The 22,309-nt window shown below is 46.1% G+C and overlaps 1 protein-coding gene across 4 annotated transcripts in view; it reads right to left on the bottom strand.

Annotated features, from left to right (window-relative positions):
• PolZ1 (DNA polymerase zeta catalytic subunit) overlaps positions 1-22,309 on the bottom strand; it is a 169,754-nt gene that overhangs the window by 72,180 nt on the left and 75,265 nt on the right. For 3 of the 4 annotated variants that reach the window (XM_065428509.2, XM_070538369.1, XM_065428506.1), the window contains 5 exons: positions 11,902-20,903; positions 9,272-9,343; positions 5,132-5,430; positions 1,254-1,437; positions 401-513 (listed from right to left, as the gene is read on the bottom strand). In XM_065428509.2, the coding sequence (XP_065284581.1) occupies positions 401-513; positions 1,254-1,437; positions 5,132-5,430; positions 9,272-9,343; positions 11,902-20,903 (9,670 nt within the window). The remainder of the gene's footprint in view (positions 1-400; positions 514-1,253; positions 1,438-5,131; positions 5,431-9,271; positions 9,344-11,901; positions 20,904-22,309) is intronic. The other variant, XM_065428508.1, reaches the window with a different exon arrangement.

The following is a 22,309-nucleotide window of genomic DNA, read 5'->3' as shown; positions in this document are numbered from 1 at the left end:
TGACGACAACGATAGCAGCAGCTTGCCAACACGTTGCTGATTGACACCAAAAACAGAAAAGAGCCATCTTTCCAACAGCAATGCTGAGAACGACTGCTGTACTCGGAGCTCTGTTGCAAATGACTGCGGCACCAAACAGCAGCTATTGTGCAAGTTATTTGCATGTCAGCCACAGCCTACAACCCCTGAGAAAGGAGATGCTGCATGCCTAAAAAAAAAGGTGTGTTGATTTCACACTCATTTGAAGACGGTCAATGACAGCTGAACACTTACACAAAGAACTTGCAAAAGCTCTAAAGCTGCATGTGATGAGTGCTTTGTTAACTGTTGCACAGCTCTCATAACACACTCATCGTGAACTGTTCTCATCAACTGAAGTGTTGGGCAGCAGTGGGCTCACCTGAACAGGTCCTTGCTGAACCATTCCGAAAGCAGGCGAAACGAGTAGAGGGGCACTCGCCGATGCATCACGTTGTAGTAGGTGTTCTCAAAGGTGTAGATGTTCAGTGTGACCTGCACACGAGCCACACACTAGCAATTGTGAAAATGTGGTGGAAGAATACACAACGCTACAGGTTTCCTGCTACGTGGACTTTTACAAAACAAAACACTCCTTCAGGACACTTTTCAAAGTAAAAAGATAATTTTTTCTTGCTATGCAATGCCTCATTGAGAATTTTATCTCGTTGGCTCCTTCTCAACTTTGGATGAATAGGCTGCTCAATTGTGATGCGACAATTCCACCAGGTTTAATCTATTCAGCATGTCAAGCAAAGTTTTCAAGAGTGGGGCATGAAAGGAGCACACAGGTTGACAAGTGGTGCAACACTGAATTTTCACTTGACAGCTGCTTGGCTAAGCTTGCCAACAACATCTGCACCCTGAGAAATCGCAATGCCTATCTCAACCAGGGAAAAAAAGAAGACCATACAAACAACAGGACGAAGCCTTAGAAGTACGCTGAATTGAGCTAATTGGTACAGATTCATTTCCCTAACACAATGCAAACAATCGATGACACATAGAAGACATACAGTACTTGTGTAGTCGTTTTCTGTGTCATTGGTTTGTTGACACTGCATTAGAGAAAGGATGAAGAGTAGACAAGCACAGGCTTTGGCCAATTGTTTATGCTGCACTTTCGCACTCAAGTAATATTGCAACCAGTGCCCTTCAGAGCATTTCTCTATAAAAGCAGGGCCATCGCCTCTTTACAGCCCCCGAAGATCAGTGGAGCATCGTCCTCAACAAACCTCTTTGCGCAGGATCCGCCAGACACTGAGCAGGATGCGCCCTAAGACATCCTTGCGGCCCGGCGGAGGTGGTGCACGCGACAGCCGTGCATACAGGTCCAGGTCCAGTTGCTCGGCCCGTTCGAACAGGTAGCCCCAGGATGCCCTCTCCACATCATAACCCAGCAGGACATCAGGGTCCCATCTGCACAGAAGACAACGCAAACACCCTCTTACATCGAGCGACTGTCTTTGCCACACCAGTCATCTGCAATTTCTGTTCCATGCCTAGAAACTCCACCCTTTTCACCACCTACACCTGTCCTTCTGCACTCAAGATAACGAATTGCACTAAAACAGTTACTATGCCATGGGGTGAAAGAGGTCAATGTGAAACAAGTCAAGCAGTATTATCAGCCGTTTGCTATTGTGACGTGCAGCTGATGAATGTTGTGCGGACCTCCACAATGTTTGCCCCCCCCCCCCCTTTTTTTTTTTTTACTGCTGCCCTTACTCCTTAGCAAAGATGTGGCTGCAGCTATGGTCGCAAACTGAGGACATCCCTACTTATTAGGTGCTTTGGCACATTACATAGGAAATATTCACAATAGAAGCAGGCCAGAGCTGCAGTCTAGAACCACAGCTTACTGGACAAGATTTCTAAGGTACAGGCTCCTTTCTGCAGCATGTCACCCAAGAAGAAAGCCAAGCGCCAGGGCAAGGAATGTTTCTTCCCATGTGGTCAACTGGTATTTTGCTCAGCAGCATGAAAGAAAGTGCAGCTTGATGCAATTTTATTGCACTTTGTCACAGAATAACTTTGTAGGAGGACGTGACGGCAGCCAAAAAGCCTTGTCCGCATCCCTACCCTTAATTCAGGAGAAGAGCGAAGGCGGCAAGCAGAGCGGTGGCTGCGACAAGCAGCGTGGCCGGCTTCGTTCCTGAGGCTTGTGTCTCAGGAGCGAAGGAGAAAGACAGCTGACCTGAATCGACGCTGGAAAAGAACAGCGAGCCGTGGCTTCGTGTGCCATGACCAGGCATCGTCTTTCTTTTCTTCTCATGCGGGCGCGCGCTATCCGGTTTCTAAGCCCTGCCCAAGGGAGCGTGCTGCAACTTTATTGGAGCTGCCTCATCACACCTCTCCATTGGCACATCTTCTGGGGAGAGCACTGCTCACTCTGCACCTCTGACTCAAAGCAGACAGTAAGACCCAGTGGAACATGACTTTCGGGATCACCAGATTGTCCGGCACTGGATGTCCTGGTGATCAAGACGATCACCAGTACGTGCAGTGTCCAGGATGATTGGCACACCAGATAATGAGAGACACAATGTGCTTTGGGCAACTTGGATTGCCAATGCTTTGAGGCTTACTAGGACATGCCATTTCGGAGAAGCTTTTGGAGCAGCTGAACATGTGTTTCGGAGCAGTAAAATTGAATTTCAGAGCAGATTTGCGAAAGTAATTGCGAACTCTCCATATAATAAAGCCTTCTGAAGCTCTAGTACCAGTAATTTTGATAAAGCTAATGCCAGCTATGCAAACAGTTGCTTGCATAGGTCATTTGTGTGCTCTGGTAGGCACAGTTTTTGTGAGTTGGGAAACAAAAATGGATTTTTTTATTTGACAGTTTATGTATACAGGGTGTCCCTGCTATGTTTAGCCAGAGTTAACAAATATGCAAATACCACGTAGCTGGACAGAACAAAGGTAATGCTGTTTGCTGTCACTTAGAGATACTGTTTCATTATTTTATATTTTTATAATATTTCATATTATTTCATATTTTTCATTAGATTTTTTTCATTCTGCCTAATTACCTAAATAGTCCTAATTACTTACTTAATCAATTTCTCAAATATTATAATTAAATGAAAAGTGTCAATGAGAAAATTGTAAAGCCACATGAAAACTCCCGATACAGCTTTCTGTTGTTCAATACACGCTACATAAAAGTGTTTTTTCAAGCATGAAAGAAGCCTGCAAGTGCACTTAAAAATGCCACACAACTGGCTGCTCGAGGCACTTTGCATGTATTCGCGAGCATCTCTCATGCTCGAAAAAACACTTTTATGTAGCACGTATTGGGCAACAGAAAGCTGTATCGCAAGTTTTTCATGTCGCTTTACATGTTTCTCATTGACAGTTTTCCTCTAATTATCTTTATTAGGTGGAATGAAGAAGTGTAATGAAGAATATGAAATATGAAAGAATATGAAATATATCAAAAATATGAAATAATGAACAAGTATCTCTAAGCAACGGCAAACAACATTACCTTTCTTCTGTCCAGCTACGCGACACTTGCATATTTTTAAGCTTTGGCTAAAGTTAGCTGGGACACACTGTGTAGGTTTAGTTAAATTAAGTGATCAATTCCAAGCCAACTTTATTTTGTTTGATTCTTCACAAGCGCTTTCGTTCCGAAATACACATAATCAAATTTAGCAATCAGTAAGATAATTTTGCATTCATAGGTGGCAACTTACACACAGGCCCCTTCTCACAAATTTACATAGCTTATTGCAGGAGAATGCCACCCAAAGAGGGCCATAGTGCAGCTGCTACAAGCTCTGCCAGGCTTCTAGGTTAGCGTGTTGCATAATCACCTATGTCACATGCTGGTTTGTCACTGTCCCGAGACTTTCGTTTCTGAATGTGAAATCAGCGCGCCGAGTGTCAAACTTGATGGTGAAAACAGTCGCTAAGTGATCTTTTTTTATGAGAACCATCCAAATAATCTTGCAGTGCAAATACATGAGCTTTAGAAGTAAAACAATATTGCTGCTTTTAATACACAAAGTTACATTAGGTTCAAAGTACATGGTGTTCTTTGGACAAGAAGTTAAGTACTTCATTCTATTGAAGTTTGTTAAATTGAGGTATAACTGTATATTCCTTGGAAGGCATTGCGCTCGGTTTACTGTGCTGCTCAGGTTTCATTACAACGTATTTTAAGGCCCTTTTAATCTTTCCTGTCCACACCTATTCCTTTGAATAACCTCTTATCGGCGGTTGCAAACTCGTATTTTGTTGCTTTCAAGTACTCTCAAACAGCCAGCACGATCTAATGAGGTGTAAAGGAACAATTTAATCATTTCGCCTTTTTGTTTCCTTCTTCCAACACAGGGATTTTTAAAGCACCTCCAGCAGGGGTGTGGTCACTGTGATGAGTGTTCGTAGATCACCAGACAACATCGCCATCGCACGCCGCTAATCCACAGAAAGATCGCATTTCTATAAATTCTAATGCACCTGAACAAGAGTTCTTGGACGACTGCAGCAGCAATGGCACTAAACTTTGCATTGTCAGACATCAGCCCGGAGTTTCACTTATCTCCTTCAAACCATTCCATTGCTGCCACGTGCTTATCTGAAGATGTCCTGCATGTTCTAGAAGTCGCAGTTCTTACCTGCAAGGTGTCACTAAGTTAGCTTGCCTACAGCCACTTAAGAGTCGATTTTTGCAATAGACGACAGCCGACAGACAGCCTTGACATTGCATTAGAGCTAATCACTAGAGTTAACATTTTCTGATATATCTGAAAAAAAATTCCACATATAGAAAGCTGATATCTGCTATAATATAGCACAGATTCCTTGCAGTGAAAATGTATATTAGGAAAATTTGTTTGTTTTCTTTGCGAAAAGCAACACTGATGTTTTTATATACTTTTCTTACAAAACTTTTGTTTACATATTTTTTTCATGTTCTTTTTGATAAACATGTTGTGTGGGACTAGTACCGTTGACTAGTTTGTGCCTCTGCAGTTTAATGCTATACACTTTAGTATCACGCATGCTCTGTGACAGGAAAAGAAATATTTCCTAGACTCCCCAAAAACTGCATACCGTGCCATCAGATTGCATGACAGCATGATGCGGTCGCTGTGTTTACCTGTGCACCAGGTCGACCAAGGCATGGAAGAGGTCCAGCTCCGAGCGCACGACCTGGGTGCGCAGCCCAGGGGTGGCCACGCCCGTACGGTGTAGCGAGGTTCCTGCGAGGTCTTCGATGTCCGCCAGCCGGGGATCTCCAAGCACCCAGTGCATCACGCCCGCCTCAAGAGGCGCATCCGTGCCATGGCCACGTGCACACCACAGCACACATTGCACGGGGTCATGTGCCGGGTCAGGACGGAGGTCGCTGCGCGTCCGCACGTGCACCTCCACACTTAGCACCGTCAGCACCCGCTCCTGCGTGCCACAAGAGCAGAGAAATAGCTCTGCGATATAGGCTAGCAGTTTTAAGTCCTGCCTGTTGCAATGTCACAGTTGCTAAGCAACCACCAGTTTTAGTTTAGTTAGTTAGTTTGATTTATTTATTTATTTATTTATTTATTTATTTATTTATTTATTTATTTATTGATTGATTGATTGATTGATTGGTTGGTTGATTGATTGATTGATTGATTGATTGATTGATTGATTGATTGATTGATTGATTGATTGATTGATTGATTGATTGTGTTCAACACCCCAAATAAACATAGTGGCTGCAAGTGACACCGTGTTGGAGGGTTCCAGGCTAATTTCGGTTGCACGAGGTTCTTCGACAGCCGATGCAATGCTTGGTTGTGCCTTTATCAGGGCTTGAAACTGCTTAAATTTTTGTTACAACTTGCCAATCAAGCTTTGTGTTGGAACTAAGCGGACATAATGTGAAGGCCCACTGTGCCATTTGATTCTGCAGATTAAGCATACTGTATAAGTGTGACTACCCTTCAAATCCTGAAGCACTCCAACAAGTGCTGCCACCTCGTTTTCTACCTGCATGAGGGGGCTAGCCCTAAAGAACCAAGTTGGGCTTGGGTGTTCAGTGTCGTGGCAATGTCCTTTGATCCAAAACTCTCTAATTTGATGCCACAACTCTTAACAAGCCATTTCAGAAGCGATTCCACCACAAATCAACTAAAAGATCAAAAATTAGAGCCGCAGTTTCCAGCCAACATTACCTGGAGCTATAGATGTCTTCTGCATGTCCAAACGGCATCTACACCGCGAGATTGCTGGTGCAAGTTAACTGACTGCGATGCAACAGGCACACCACAAGACATTTTTCTTTCCCTATACAAACACTTATTGCCCAATGACAGAAGAAAAAACGGACACAATGAAGTAAAAACTATATACACAGGGTGTTAAAAACCGAAATTACTTAAAGATAGTTAACTTGCCATCATTAAGCCATTTCCTTATTAATGCTTTTACCACAAGAGCATACATATTAATATGACTCACGGTAATAATTAGACAATTATGCAAATTAGACTAACTTCTTAACTGAAAGAGCCAGATGAGTGATCCCAAAATGCAAGACTTGAAGCGAGTCATTTGAAGGTTCCATAACTAGTTCTAGATATGCATTATTGCATATCTAGAACTGCTAATTTCTGGAGCACGTAATTAATTCTGGTGAATTGCAGCCACAGGACTGAAACTGAACTAACAAAGAGTGCAAGTGTCACATCCCCACCACGAAAATGGTGATTGTTTACATGGTGCTGTTGCACGAACATGAAACGAGCGACTTTATCAAGCCACAATCTGTCTCATTCTCTCTCTCTCTCTCTCTCTGTGCATGCTTGGTTTTTCACCCCATGCACACACATACATACGCACATGTACATGCAAATATGCACATGTACACAGGCATGCGTGCATCTGTACGTGATTTGCACATGTCTATGTGCATGCATGGGGATCAAAAACTAAATCAAAATAAATTACAGGCATGATAAGTGTACCACGATGGGTCTATTTCTTTCCCCCCATCTATATACATATTTAAAACTTGACAAGAAAAATTATACAGATTCCCTGCACTGTGGGAATTGATGTAAGCGTAGCTTTCTGTGCTGTTTGCTTTGAATGACGATAAGTAGCAGCGACATTGACGACGAATGTTTAATTTCTTCAACGTTTAGTCCAACACGAGAGTGGCGAGTTGATGTCAAACGATACCTTGCGTGCATCACCACTGTTTGTCTGCGTAGTACACAGAACACACAAGGGGAGTTGCTTGCTTGAGGCATTCTTGTGGGCAATACTTCATAACCTCCGAGAGGATTAAGCATATTCATTGCCTCACATGGCACATCGCATCGTAGCAGAAGCATGAAACTTGAATTGAATAATATGGCTGTACGTGCCAAACCCCAATTGGATTATGAGGCACACCGTAGCTGCAGACTGCGGATTAATTTTGACATGGTGGTGTTCTTTAACATGTCCCTAAATCTAAGCGCATGAGCGCTTTTTATTTGGCCCCTCGAAATGCAGCTGCCGCGGTCAGGATCGAACCCGCAACCTTGAGCAATGCCACAGCCACAAAGCTACAGAAGTGTTGATTTGATGTGTGACTGCTTCCATAGGGCATAGTGTCACCTAGGCCCTACAGCGCACTTTAATGCAGCTCTGCCTCTGCACGTCCTGCATAAGTTGTCCACTTGACATATTTTCAAGCTGTTTACTTTTTAGAAATAGCACAAACGCACAGTACCATACCTTAAACCTAAGTTTATTCCATATGCCCACAACCGCTGTCACGTCTAGCCCATACCCTTCAGTCACAAATTATGATCAACTGTTGATAAATCTGTGATATTTACGTAATTTTATGCCAAGGTGCTGTAGACTCCATAGAGAGCAAGTCAAGGTAGGAGGAGAATGACTTTGCACATTTTGCAGAGACCCATCATAATTACATAGCAATTAAATATTCCTTTAATTTACAGTCAGTCATGCTACGTTTCTTCATTAAAGATACTGAATCACCCACTCGCATTACATGCAAACGGTAATTCTTGGGTGCAAACATTACAACAAGGAAAAAAAATATTTCCAATAACTGCGGAAGCACCCCACTCCAAGCATCTCGTCAAACATGGTAGTGCCTCCACCAAAGCGGTCAATTGAAGCACTACATTTCACTCAGAAGTGAAATAGATGTACTTTAGGAAAGCAGAATGTACAATTTACTCAAAGCTTAATGTTTGTTGTCTATTTCTTGCAACTACTGCATAGTATTGGCGAACATTGTTTAACTGCGCGAACAAACGAACCGCAAAGACAGAGAGGGACAAGGACGGGCGCAGGTCCTTGTCCCTCTCTGTCTTTGTGGTTCGTTTGTTCGCGCAGTTAAACAATGTTCGCCAATATCTACCAACTCGCCCAACAACAAGTTCTACTGAACTACTGCATAGTAATGGCAAAAATAACTTGTGCCCACAAACGTGTACACCGTAACTGAAGAAGCTATATAGTAGTGTTTCAATACCTTTTCACATCTCTTTTTCCCTATTTCCCCCCTCCCTGCCCCCCACACACACCTTGTATGGGAACTGTGAGTGAAAAGTGGCAAGGCTGTTAGTCACTCGTTATGCAACTGCATCAGTTCTACCTAGTCTCTGCCTCCTCTCCCCCCTCCTCTCCACCATTCCATCTAGCTTCCCTCTAGACTTGCACATTAGTAGAAGGGCAAGCAGTGTAATTTTTGCAATGCTTTTGCGGGGGATCACGGATAATTACAGCTGTCATGAGGTTAATGTGGCGATGCCCAGGGAGCTCCCGAGGGCACTGTGCACATTCAACGCAGCGCAAAGGTCCAAACGAGTTTCTCGCATCGCCTTTCCTCTCTGCCACGCTCCTGTAATGTATACACACACTATTAACCGTCCTCCAATGTGGTGTGCCAGACAGCAGTAGCAGCAGCAGCAGCAGTAAGAAAGTCGAAGAGAGAGGCAAAGAAAGCTTCGCTTTAGTAAACAATTCACCGCTTTTGCTTTGCTATGTCCACTGTCATCAATCACTGCCTATAAGATATGTTTACATAACGTTAGAAAAAAAAATAATTCGCAGCCACCGGCCCTGTTCCTCACACAAAGCTGCAAGCCAGGTGCAATTTGGCACTGTCCCCCATTAATGTCAGTGAGAGAGCACAGGGTGGATGCACAGAGGCATTCACCAGTCTTAAAAGAGAAGTTGATCTGGGCCATGTCTGAATGACGGTATGTAAGCATGCTAGACGGTCTCTCACCGTGTCTGCAGGTAGCCTGGCTCCACTGAGGGCAAAGCGACCTGATGGTCCATCCAGTTGTGACGTGCTGGTCTGCAAACAGTGCCGATAGCAAGCCATTAACCCTTTGGCTGCCAGACATTTCAGGCGTTTTTCTGCCTGCTGTGGGCTAAAGGTTTTTCCAGAGTGCATCAAATTTGATTTCTAACCCATTGGTACGATTTTTAAATTCAAATGCTGTTTACCATTGGTGATTTGCTGCTCAACATGTTACTAATTTCTTAAATCTAAAAATCTCCAAGAAGATTAAGACATGCTAATGAACCATCTTAAGATAATCAGTGTTCAACAGGCAACATGGTCTTTTCATTGCTATCACTTTAAGAGACAACGTAATCAAAATTAAAGTCCTCTAAATCAGCGATCATATGAACTTGCTGAATTTCTGCATCACTAAAAAAAACACACAAGCTTCTTGCACCAGTCTGCATTGTCTGAAAACAAGAGATGTGAGCAGCGTAGACAGATACCTTAGATAAGCTTAGAGCAAAACGGGAACAAGGTAAAAGCAGCAGCCAACTTTTCAACAAGTGGACTTGTCTTTTTCAACGCAACAGTATATATAGTTAGACACAGTATATATAGTTAGGGTTCCTCTAAAGGGATTCTTTCCACAGCACAGTATATACAGTTAGGGCTCTTCTACTAAAGGGGAGAGGCCCCTTCTCCCCTTTAGAAGAACCCTAACTATATAAACTGTGTCGAGGAACGCGTATGTCATCTTGAAAAATACAAGTCTACTTGTCGAAACGTTGGCTCATGCTTTTACCTTGTTCTCGTTTTGCTCATTGTCTTGAAGTTCCATCTGCTGCCTTCCCTGTGTTTTCCTTAGATAAGCTTTACCACACAACATTTCTTATAAAAAACGAAAACCTGCCACACAATGTGTGTTTAGTCACGTTCTGTGCAGATGGCACACAACCAGTCTACAGATGTTTCTCATAGCCAAGTCGCCTCGGGAAAGACAGGGTGTGCATTGGCACTGAGACAAGTATACCCTGGTAGGGGTACTTATTAGCCTAAAAAAAGCTTCGCCTACTTCGGCTACTTTATGTGTCTACCTATCTATCAAGACTCATTACGCCGCTCTTCCCAGTGACCCAAGTTGTCCGCTAGCTTAGGCCAATGTCTTGCCGAACAGACAACATGGGCCAATGGGTACATGCCAAGGCAGACAACTTGCACTTCAAAATTATGTAACATAATCCTTAAAATCTCTAGCAATAATCAATTTCCCATCACCAGATTACATAGGGCTGTTAAGCACGAGGTCGCGGGATCGAATCCCAGCCACGGCGGCCGCACTTCGATGAGGGCGAAATGCAAAAACACCCATGAACTTAGATTTAAGTGCACGTTAAAGAACCCCAGGCGGTCCAAATCTTCGGAGTCCCCCACTACGGCATGCCTGATAATCAGAAAGTGGTTTTGGCATGTAGAACCCATAATTTAATTTTTTTAATTACATAGTCACCACTATTTGAATGCTAATCACACCAACGTAGATAGTCATACCCAAAGGATGTTTTCTGCCTGACTTTTACATTCTGAACCTATACAGTAAGCTGTGAGAAATGGACGTAATGAAGATTTTTTCATGTCAGATGTGACTACGTTATAACAAGGTTCAACTGTAAGTAGCTAAATTTGCGAGTTAAATGAAATCAAAGCTAGGGGTCACAGAGACGAGGAAAGGACAGTGTCGGTCTTTGTGCTGTCTCCGCATGAAATGTGATGATAGCCACATTGATGCACTAGGCGAGTGGCAAAGCCCACCTGTAAAATGCCACATATGGCTTTTCAAATCACACAAAATCTTTACAGATTTCGTATCCCAGGATATCACTTAAATGCACAGCAAAAGTACACCTTCAAAGTGCTGTGCTTAGCTATGCCTAATTCAGCTTTCTTGTCTTTTTCTGAACTCATTTTTAAGAAATTACCTGTGACAGATGGTGGTTATTCATCTTTTCAGGTAGATTTTTGGAAGAGGCATAAATTACCTGCTTGACAAATCTCCAGATACTTAATGAAAAGTACCTGCTAAATAACTTTCCGACTTCATTTTGGGTTGAATGTTGCATTTTCAAAAATTTAAACAAGCAGTACTCAAGTCACGTCACTTCGCAGAAATCCTAAGACTAGCACCACTTTCGAGATACCGAATGTTAAAATGTGCTATGAAATACACCGGGCACATAAGTAATCATTTTCCCAAAAGCATCTCCCTAGCAGCGAGAGACCCTCATAGCTGGAAAGGCAATGCATTTTTTACCGCAACCCATGGTAAGAGATTTAAATGTGGTGCTAACCTTCAAATTTCTGCTAAGCAGACATTACTCACTACTGCTCAGCATTCAATTTGCAATTACAGCATATGCAAGTGAATAATTACAAAGTTAATAAGCAAATGCTGAATTAGTTAAATGGATGTTGCCAATCTTTCATGCAAGTAATCTCTGCCTCATTATTGCATAACCCATCTGAATAGATCGAACTGCATATGTTCCCCATGAAATTTTTGAAAATCTTTTTGAAAAAGAAAATACACCAAGAATTTAATAAGGGATGAACTGTTCTGACCAACTTACCTCATGTCGTGGGGGCGTGCTTGGCGGGGACACCAAAAGCATGGTTGGGTCAGGCGAGGCGTCAGAAGGTGGCAGCTCACGGATGCTCACCACATCATCGTCTGGACTGGGTGGTGGCCGCTGACGGGTTGGTGCCAGCAAGGCGACGGTCGGCGCAGATCGTGCAGGCGTCAGCACCACACTGCGGTCACGACAGAAGGCTATACGCAGTTCGGGGTTGTGCTCGAAGTCCACCTCGAAGCACGAGTCCCGTGCAAAGGCCTCCAGTTTGGTCTTCTGCCAGTGGGCCAGACCCCTCAGGCACTTCTTGCGGGCACGAACAGTGGTTGAGCCACAGCTGTTGAAATGTGGGCCACAGGTTGGTGGGGGCACAGCTGGCACGAGGGCAACGAGGCCTTCATTCGTGAGTGAGCAAGCCTTGGTCAGTTCTCCAAGCATGATGTCACCCGAGGGACAGAATGGTGGCTCCTCCTTGTTAGCCTGGGCGCGCTCATCGGGTTTCCGCTTCTCAACCACACCATCTTCAGAGAGCCAACGGGTAGAGTCGGGTGGTAGGCTGAAGCAGTCGGCGTCCAATTCAGGGAGTGGAACCTCAGAGTCCAGTAGGCACTTGATGGCATCCGGAAGCTCCCCTAGGTCAAGGACTTGGTCTAGCAGTACATGTTCCTTGCCCATGTCAGTTGGCGGCAGTGGTTCCCTCTGGTGGTAGGAAAGTGACTTCTCCGTTTGAAGAGGCTCAGTGCATTCGTCTTGCTGTTGCGTGCCACTTCCTGCCTGTTGTTCCTCTGGACTGTCAGGCCTCCTCTCTCGATTCTCACAGACCTGGACCGGGTTCTCAAGGGCTCCAAGATCACTGTGGAAATCTCTGGAAGACTTTGAGGTCTGTTGGTCAGGGCCCGGTGACTTTTGTAATGAAGAAGGTTCAACAGCTTCCCCTTGCTTTTCTCTGTCTGCACGCTGTGTTTCTGCTTTGTTGGAGCTACCCTCACTGTCCTTGCTCTTGAAAACCTGGACATCTCTACGGGAAGCCTTAGGAGACTTCGAGGCCTGTTGGTCACAGCCCGGTGACCGTTCTAATGAAGAAGGATCAACAGCTTCCCCTTGCTTTTCTTTGTCTGCATGCCGTGTTTCTGCTTTGTTGGAACTGCCCTCACTGTCCTTGCTCTTGAAAACCTGGACATCTTTACGGGAAGCCTTCGAAGACTTCGAGGCCTGTTGGTCACAGCCCGGTGACTGTTCTAATGAAGAAGGATCAACTGCTTCCCCTTGCTTTTCTTTGTCTGCATGCCGTGTTTCTGCTTTGTTGGAACTGCCCTCACTGTCCTTGCTCTTGAAAACCTGGACATCTTTACGGGAAGCCTTCGAAGACTTCGAGGCCTGTTGGTCACAGCCCGTTGACATTTCTAATGAAGAAGGATCAAAAGCTTCCCCTTGCTTTTCTTTGTCTGCATGCCGTGTTTCTGCTTTGTTGGAACGACCCTCACTGTCCTTGCTCTTGAAAACCTGGACATCTCTGCGGGAAGCCTTGGAAGACTTCGAGGCCTGTTGGTCACAGCCCGGTGACCGTTCTAATGAAGAATGATCAACAGCTTCCCTTTGGTTTTCTTCGTCTGCATGCCTTGTTTCTGTTTTGTTGGAACTACCGTCACTGTCCTTGCTCTTGAAAACCTGGACATCTCTACGGGAAGCCTTGGAAGACTTCGAGGCCTGTTGGTCACAGCCCGTTGACATTTCTAATGAAGAAGGATCAACAGCTTCCCCTTGCTTTTCTTTGTCTGCATGCCTTGTTTGTGCTTTGTTGGAACTACCCTCACTGTCCTTGCTCTTGAAAACCTGGACATCTCTGCGGGAAGCCTTGGAAGACTTCGAGGCCTGTTGGTCACAGCCCGTTGACATTTCTAATGAAGAAGGATCAACAGCTTCCCCTTGCTTTTCTTTGTCTGCATGCCGTGTTTCTGCTTTGTTGGAACTACCCTCACTGTCCTTGCTCTTGAAAACCTGGACATCTCTACGGGAAGCCTTGGAAGACTTCGAGGCCTGTTGGTCACAGCCCGTTGACATTTCTAATGAAGAAGGATCAACAGCTTCCCCTTGCTTTTCTTTGTCTGCATGCCTTGTTTGTGCTTTGTTGGAACTACCCTCACTGTCCTTGCTCTTGAAAACCTGGACATCTCTGCGGGAAGCCTTGGAAGACTTCGAGGCCTGTTGGTCACAGCCCGTTGACATTTCTAATGAAGAAGGATCAACAGCTTCCCCTTGCTTTTCTTTGTCTGCATGCCGTGTTTCTGCTTTGTTGGAACTACCCTCACTGTCCTCGCTCTTTAAAACCTGGACATCTCTGCGGGAACCCTTGGAAGGATTTGAGGCCTGTTGCTCACGGCCTGGTGACATTTCTAATGAAGAAGGTTCAACAGCTTCCCCTTGCTTTTCTCTGACTGGGCGCTGTGTTTCTGCTTTTTTGGAACTACCCTCACTATCCTTGCTCTTGAAAGCTTGCACACCTTTATTGGAAGCCTTGGAAGACCTTGAGGCCTTTTGGTGGCAAATTGATGACTTATCTGCTGTAAGAGGATTAGCACTTCGGTCTTTCTTTCTTACACCTAAATGCTGAGTTTTCGAATCTTTAGTGGATTTTTCAACATGTTGGTTGCAAGTGTCCCGGCTATCTTTGTGCAAGGTCTTGGAGGACTTCGATGTTATCTTGACAGAGGAAGACAACTTCTCCTCTGAAAAAGGCACATTGTTTCCCTCCTGTTTCCTAGTTTTTACATGCTGAGCATGTGACTCGTCAGTCTGATCCCTGGAGTGCTGGTTGCCAGAGGCCCAGAGATCTTTGCGAGAAGTTTTGGAAAATTTTGAGGTCTGCTGGTCTGAGGCAAGTGCCTTCTCCACCGATACAGGTCTAACACTTCTGTCTTGCTCTCGTGGGCTTTGGTGTTGAGCTTGTGAATCACTGGGTCTTCGTCCACTGCTCTGGCTACTAGAGGCTCCAACGTCTTTGTGCAGGGACTTGGAAGGTCTCGAGGTCTGTCGATGACAGGCAGGCGACTTTCTCACTGAAGATAGGCCAACACTTCCCTCTTTCTCATTAATGCCCGTGTGCTCATCTTGTGAATTGTCACGGTTTACATCATGCTTGCCTCCAGAGATTTCGACACCTTTGCAAGGGGCTCTGTTACACTTTGAAGCTTTTTTGGCCTTACGGTACAACATTCCAATTGCACTGTGGGCATCAATATCTTCCAGTCTTTCAACTGCCACTCGTAATAATTTTCCAGCAGCTATCGCAGCATAGATGTCTTCGTGCTGTCTAGGATCACTGCTTATCTCATTTAGTGCAACAGCATCTTTATGCTGCTTACACTCAGAGTCAATCCCACTAAACAGCTCCATGCTCTCTTCACAGCCAATGTCTTCGACAAAGTTCTCACTTGCAATGAATTCAATGCCCTCACTATCGATGTCACCGACACAATTCTCACTGCCAAAGCCTTTAACAAGGTCCGCAGAGCTAATGTCGGTAACATCTTCCTTGGCTACCTCCTCTGTACATTTATTATCGCCAGTAGGCTCTGAAAAACTTTCACTGCCAAGATCTACCAAACTACTATTACTGCCAAAGTTCCGAAGAATTTCCTCACAGTTAGTATCGGCAAGGTCTGTGCTAGAAATCTCAAAGTGTTCTTTATTGCTAGTGGCCTCTGAGCAACCTTCACTGCCGATTTCCACAACACAGTTATCGCCAGTGGCACTGTCAGCACAGTTTATACTACCAACATTTCTAATGCTGCTTTCACAGCTTTTGTCAATGGAGCTCTCTCTGGATACACTGTCAACCTTTCTCTCGCTCCTACTTTTTCTGCTTCCATGCTGGATAGAATTTTCATCAGCCACATCCTCATGAACATTCTCTTCAGTGTTGACACCGTCAAAGTGTCCAACAAGTTCCTTTTTGCACATGTCGCCAATGCCATTTTTCTCACTAACATCCATATTATGACAGTTCAGCCCACAGTCAGACACACGGTTTTCTACGGTATGGTCAATGCAGCTTTCACTACAGTCTACTGCAACGCTCTCCTCAGACGATGGAAACAGTTCTATGGAGTCATCCCTGACCTCATCAAGCAGGATCCACTCTGCATCGGCATCAGGGCTTAGGCATATGAAGTCATCATCAACAGATGACATTTCAGCAGCATTTATGGAGCCAACAGCACTTGGCTGCTCAGCTGTGGTCCGCTTGCTGCCAGCACAGATACAAGATGAAGGTTCACCCTCAAATTGAGCATCATCACTTGATGCTTTTTGGGATTCATTTCCCTTCTGTCCACACAGACTAGGGACCAGTTCAGGCGTCCCAGTCACATTGGCATCTTGCTCAGCGCAGCCCTCTGTCACTCTCTGACCCAACTCAATAGACCAGCTTAACTCAGTCATGAGCTCAGTGACACTGCCATCTTGAACAGCATGGCGGCTGTCCAACAGTTGAGAGGAACTTTGTTCAATGGGACTTGTCATGCGAGGTCTGCTTAGCACAGAAGCTGAACTGTTAGAGCTTAAACTAGAGCCGTCAGAACCACTGCCCAATGGCAATGCGTTTAATAGTACTTCGTTTGGAGGGGCGTCAGTGCCAACCTCGTCAGAAACTTTAGGCTTAGCGACTGGTTCAGAAACGTCCACTGTGCTGGCAGAAATGATTGGCCAGTTTCCTTGCACAGAGCCTCCAGGTACAGGTCCATCTGAACCTGCATGCAGGTCAACATTCGCCGAAGTATCCGCAGAAGCAAGGTTACTACTAAATGCTGAGCCACTATTCGCTTCTTCAGGTACTACAGGCTCAGTCGCTGGCTCCGATATGATTACCTCAGAGACAGGAAGGTTGCTGCTTACAGGGATATCAAAAGCCGCAACTTCAGACTGGCACTGCCCGGTGCACAGTGATGAAGTTTCCAATTCTTTAGTAGCAACAAGATCTGCGTTTGCAATACTCACACTACTAGGCTGTATCATAGAATCTTCTGTGCCTGGCTTGGTCACTGCACAGTTTGGCACAAGCAGTGCTGGGACCAATTCAGGGCTGTTCTCTGCTCCCTTATCAGCACCTCTCATCAAACCACCGGCATCTGCTGCTTCACTTCTATCCGATGACACAACTGACTTTGCACTGCCAGATTCTTTTTCAACGATGGGATTGCTGCTACCTGAGAGTTCATTAGGGTGCTCTGCTTCAGGTTCATTATTACTGACGAACTTCTGGGTGCCTTCCTTCTCAACAGAATTGGTAATACTGCTTGACGAAGACCTTCGTGGCGAGTTACTGCTCCTTGCTGCTTCGGACAAGTTAAATGCTGCAGACGGTCGTGCCACATTGGACTGCTTGCTGCCCACACTGCCGTCACTTGAAAGCTCACTAGGTGGTGTAATCGTAAGCCTCTCATAGGTGACGAGCAGTTCCTGTATCCCAGGGTCGTGAGCTTCAGGGAGGCCTGCTCTCTTTCGCGATTTGCTCGAACGTACTGGCAGACCTCCCATTTCCCGCCTGTCTGACGATGCACTCGACCTGGAAGTGCTGGACATTAGGCGGCTGTGAGAGTTGACTATTTCAGGGGCACCAGAGTTGGGAGTGCTGATCCCCTTATCACCCATGCCACTACTCGTCACCTGTGAGCCGGAACTTACTTGCCTAGTCATGTTGCAGTCGCTGACAAGCTTGGCAGTGCTTGGACTTGTGCTGTAGGCAGTGCCAAATGACAAAACGCAGGAGGTCATCGTGTCAACGGTGACTGTTGAGGCAAGACCTATGTCAGAGCCTGGTGGGGGGGTTCCTGAAGTATCAGCAACAAAGCAGCTCTCATTTTGTAGCTTAGGACTTTCAGGCTTTTCTTTGTTCTTGCCTTCCTTATGAATCTTCGTTCTAAGAGCCAACTTGTTAGCAGAGATTCTCGACGAGACGCGCCCTCTTGCTTCAGACTTGTTAGATTTAGCTGCTTGATCCACTACCTGCACAACAGGATCGGTGCCCAGTTCGGTGGCATTCACGCTATCAGTGCCAAGGCTTAACAATGCGTTAGAATCTCTCACTTTGGAACGGCTGGGCTTTATGGCTAGTTTTGAGCTGCTTGTTTGTTTCCCCTTACCAGTTTGTTTTCTCAAGTTTCCCTCTTTAGGAAGACTCGTTTCAAGCAGCTGGCTGCCCCCCACTTCACAACTGCTAAAACTTGTGACCGACTCCAAACTACTTGAACTTGTGGCACTAAGTTCCTTTGATGATAGCTTTGGATTTGCCAGCTGGCGTCTTGTACGCCTTGTAGTTGGTTGCACAGTGTTCTCACAATGTGCAGTGCTATCATCTGATGCTGCATCTGCTGCACCTTGACTGTCAGGACTAGAAAGTAGTGGCCTAACAAAATCTGTCCTCCTAGGCCGGCCCCGCTTCGAAACTGGCTTCACATTTCCAGGCTCCTCAATAGCATCAACATCACTGCCTGATTTCAATGTTCCTAGAGTAGCATGAGGGGCTCCCATTTCCATTCTACTATTGCTACCACACAGCTGATGATTATCTATATTCCCAATTTTAACGGGGCTACTACTTAGTGCTTCAGGGGATTCAGTTGGTTTGGAAGCAATGGAACTGGCAGCTAGCTTTGCTCTTTTAGTGCCAGCACCACTACCTGATCGAGTGCTTTTCCTGCTGGGCAAACCATGCGGTGCAACGTCAGAAGAACTTAGCCCTACAGTTGTAGGAGGCGTCTCGCTCAACATGGCTTTGGGACTTGCCAACTCTGTTTCAGATGCTTCAGGTGTTATGGTGTTTGACATGCTCTTTCTTGAACCCCGGCGCCTCAACACTGCACCAGAATCTGCCACCTCAGAGCTCGTGGCGTGAGAGGTTGGAGTGTCTGGCATGTGGGCTGCCTCAGAGCTTTCCAGCTGTGCTTCAGGTGTCACAGTACTCAACTTGCTCTTCCTAGATCTCTTCAGCCTCAAGGCCACACCAGAATCTGAGTTCTCCGGCCTCAAAGGTGAAGCAACAGGCTCAGCAGCATCCGGCATGTGGACTGCTTCAGAGCTTTCCAAATGCGCAGCAGGTGCTTCAGGTATCACTGTGCTTGACTTGCTCTTCCTAGAAAACTTGGCCCTCAATACAACACCCCTATCCGCCACCTCAGAGCTCAAGGGTGTGGCGTCAGACTGGGGAGCATCTGGCACAGTGGCTGCTTCGCAGCTTTCCAAATGCACGGCAGGTGGGTCAGGTGCTGCAGTACTTGACTTGCTCTTCCGAGAACTCTTAAGCCGCCTCGACACAACACCAGAGTCTGCCACCTTGCCACTCAAAGACATGGCAAGAGGTGTTGGAGCATCTGATACGTGGGCTGCTTCAGAGCTTTCCGAAGGCACAGCAGGTGCTTCACGTGTCACAGTGCTTAACTTGCTCTTCCTGGGACTCCTGGGCTGCCTCAGAATGACACCAGAATCTGCAACCTCGGAGCTAGAAGATGTGGCAAGAGACGTTGAAGCATCTGGCATGGTAACTACTTCGGAGTCTTCTAATTGTGCAGAAGGTGCTTGAGGTGTATTAGTACCTGACTTGCTATTCCTAGAAAACTTTCCTCTCAGTGTTGCGCCAAGATCTGCCACCTCAGAGCTCAAAGGTGTGGCAACAGGCTCAGGAACATCTAGCATGTGGGTTGCTCCAGAACTTTCCAACTGCGTGGCAGGTGCTTCAGGTGTCACGGTGCTCAACTCGCTCCTCCTGGAACTCTTGGGCCGCCTCAATACAATACCAGAATCTGCGACCTCAGAGCTCAAAGGTGTGGTAAGAGATGTTGGAGCGTCTGACATGTGGGCTGCTTTGGAGCACTCCAAATGCACAGCAGGTGCGTCAAGTGCCACGTTGCTTGACTTACTCTTCTTAGAAACCTTGTGCCTTGATGCTATGCCAGGATCTGCCATCTCAGAGCCCAAAGGTCTGCAACCAGACATAGGCCCATCTGACATCTGCCTTCCAACAATGGTGCTGCTCGATGAATCGCTAACACTGCCAGTTGGAGGGCTACCAAGATCTGCAACACAACTTTCACTTATAGACCTGTCAGGACTCACAAAGCCAACTACACGAGGAACTTGCCGAGTGCTCGTGGTAGAGACGACTCCATGCTTCCCTTGGATACGGATCCGACAGATGATAGATGGCCTGCTACCACTCACTTCAAGATCACTGGACTTGCCTACTAGGTGCGATGATGATGACAATAATGATGAGGATGCGTCAGAATCCGGTACAGTCTCCGCGACTTCAACAGCAAGGCGGCGCTTTGTAGACAGCTTTCTTCCCCTCCGTGGATGTGGAACACGTTGTACAAGAGGCACACTGAGCTCCGAGCCAAGGCCAGCAGCAGCTGCAGCTGCAGAGAGGACTGAAGACTCCACGTTATCCCCAGAGTCTGTTATGCACACCCTAACCTGACCCTTATCACCTTTCTCACCAATATCCCTCTCTCTTAACGTCCTGCCACTAGCAGAGTCATTTGCCGCTTTAACCCTCTTGCCAGTTCCGGCCTTAACACGTCTGCTTGATGCCGTACTGTCCCCTGCCGAAGAGCTGTAAGAAACCCGACGAGTCCGGTGCTCCACCTCTACTGGATAGACTTCAGATTCCGTATATCCCTCAACGTGAGATGACACAGAGCTCACTGAGACCGAACGGTTTCTCAAAGATGAAGCACGCCGTTGTGGGCTGGTACTACCAGCCACGCTACTGTCCGTTGAACGGCCACGTTTCCGACGCTGCTTCTTGGGCTCGGACATATCCTCAACCGGGGAAGCACAACTCTTGCCATGCACGTCCAGCTCTCGCAGTTTCCACCTACGGCGACCCTCTGGCTCACGTCGCTGCTGCCACGAAGCAATTTCCTCGTCTGTCAGGCGTGGAAGCTCGACGAAGCACGGTTTCACGCTATGCTGCAGACAGGAGCTTGTTTCGCCACCTGCACGCGCTGCAAGCCCATGCCGGCGCCATCTGTACTTAGCTGAAGAAGATAATTCACTTTCACTTCATCTAAACGCATCTACACATGCGAATGGGAAAACCACTTTACTTTCTGAAGGGATAGTGGGTGTGGCTTCACTTCAAGTATAAAACTAACAGCTGTGAACTGTGCGGACCAGTGGCGTCACTTGCCTCCCTGGCACCTGGTGCAGCCACTCAGCGTGTCACCCCCGTCCCCTCTTTTCCTTCCCTTGTCAATCCCTTCTCTGTGTTACACGATTTGTACAGCACAGCCCCTCAGCAAGGCTGCACCCGGGGCAGTCCAATCACCTCCTCCCCCCCCCGTGGATGCTACTGTTAGGGGGACCCACATTTTATTTGTGCTCTTACCAAAAATTGCTAAATTTTAGTATACAATAAGCACCGTGCCTCAAGTTTACAACTACATAACCACAATATGAAAACTGGAATCACAATACTGGAAACTGCATCAATTAGGCTGCCAAAAGCAGACAAAATCAATAGGATATGCAGATATACAGTGTTGGCACACCAATATGAACGCAACTTATCTTTATTACAGTGTATCTGTGTATTAGCATTTGCGTATGATGGCACTGTGTATCTGTTTGTTTGTGCTTGTGTTTATTCGTGAGTCTGCGCATGTGTGACTCTTTGCTGTATGGGTGTGTATGTCTGCTTACGTGAACAAGTTTTGTGTGCATTTACGCTTGTGTATTCGTGTGTGCTTGTGGTACTTGTGCTTGCATGGGTGTATTTGTGTAATATGCCGGTGTGTACCAGTGCCTGCATTCGTTGCGCCCGTATTATTTGTAAACTTGGGTGTGTGCTAGAATTTGTGTATCTGAACATTTGCTGGTGTGCTTGTGTGTGAATGTGCATGTACCGTATTTACTCGCATAATGATCGCACTCGCGTAATGATCGCACCCCTAAAATTTGTCGTCAAAATTCGATTTTTTTTATTTCCCGCGTAATGATCGCATCCCGAACTTGCCGCAGCGATATGTCGTGTGCTAAGTCTAGCGAATAATGATCGCGCTTACCACCTGTCGAATGCTACGCGAACGACTCTTCAAGACAAGCCAAGCGGCCTGCACGCACTAAACATTCTTAAGTAGATGCCTCATTTCATTACTTTCATCACTTTCCGCACTTCCATGACAAAATGAGGTACAACCAAACTTGCCTTTATTATGGGTTGGCTTTATAATGGCTGATGTCAACAAAAACAATAAAGGCGCATTTCGATTCTTTTCATCTGCTTTTGCACTCGTGAGCACGCAACAAATCGCGCGCGGCAATGATAGTAGCCACGTTTACTCTGATACGTTAAAAGTGTGCCCTATTCATACGCCGACGCTTGTAACACAGCTAAGATATTCGCCCACCC

This window comes from Dermacentor albipictus, chromosome 5, assembly GCF_038994185.2.
Source record: "Dermacentor albipictus isolate Rhodes 1998 colony chromosome 5, USDA_Dalb.pri_finalv2, whole genome shotgun sequence".
Lineage (NCBI taxonomy): Eukaryota > Metazoa > Arthropoda > Arachnida > Ixodida > Ixodidae > Dermacentor > Dermacentor albipictus.
The sequence above is the reverse complement of the archived record's forward strand: the minus strand, read 5'-3'. Positions and strand labels throughout refer to the sequence as shown.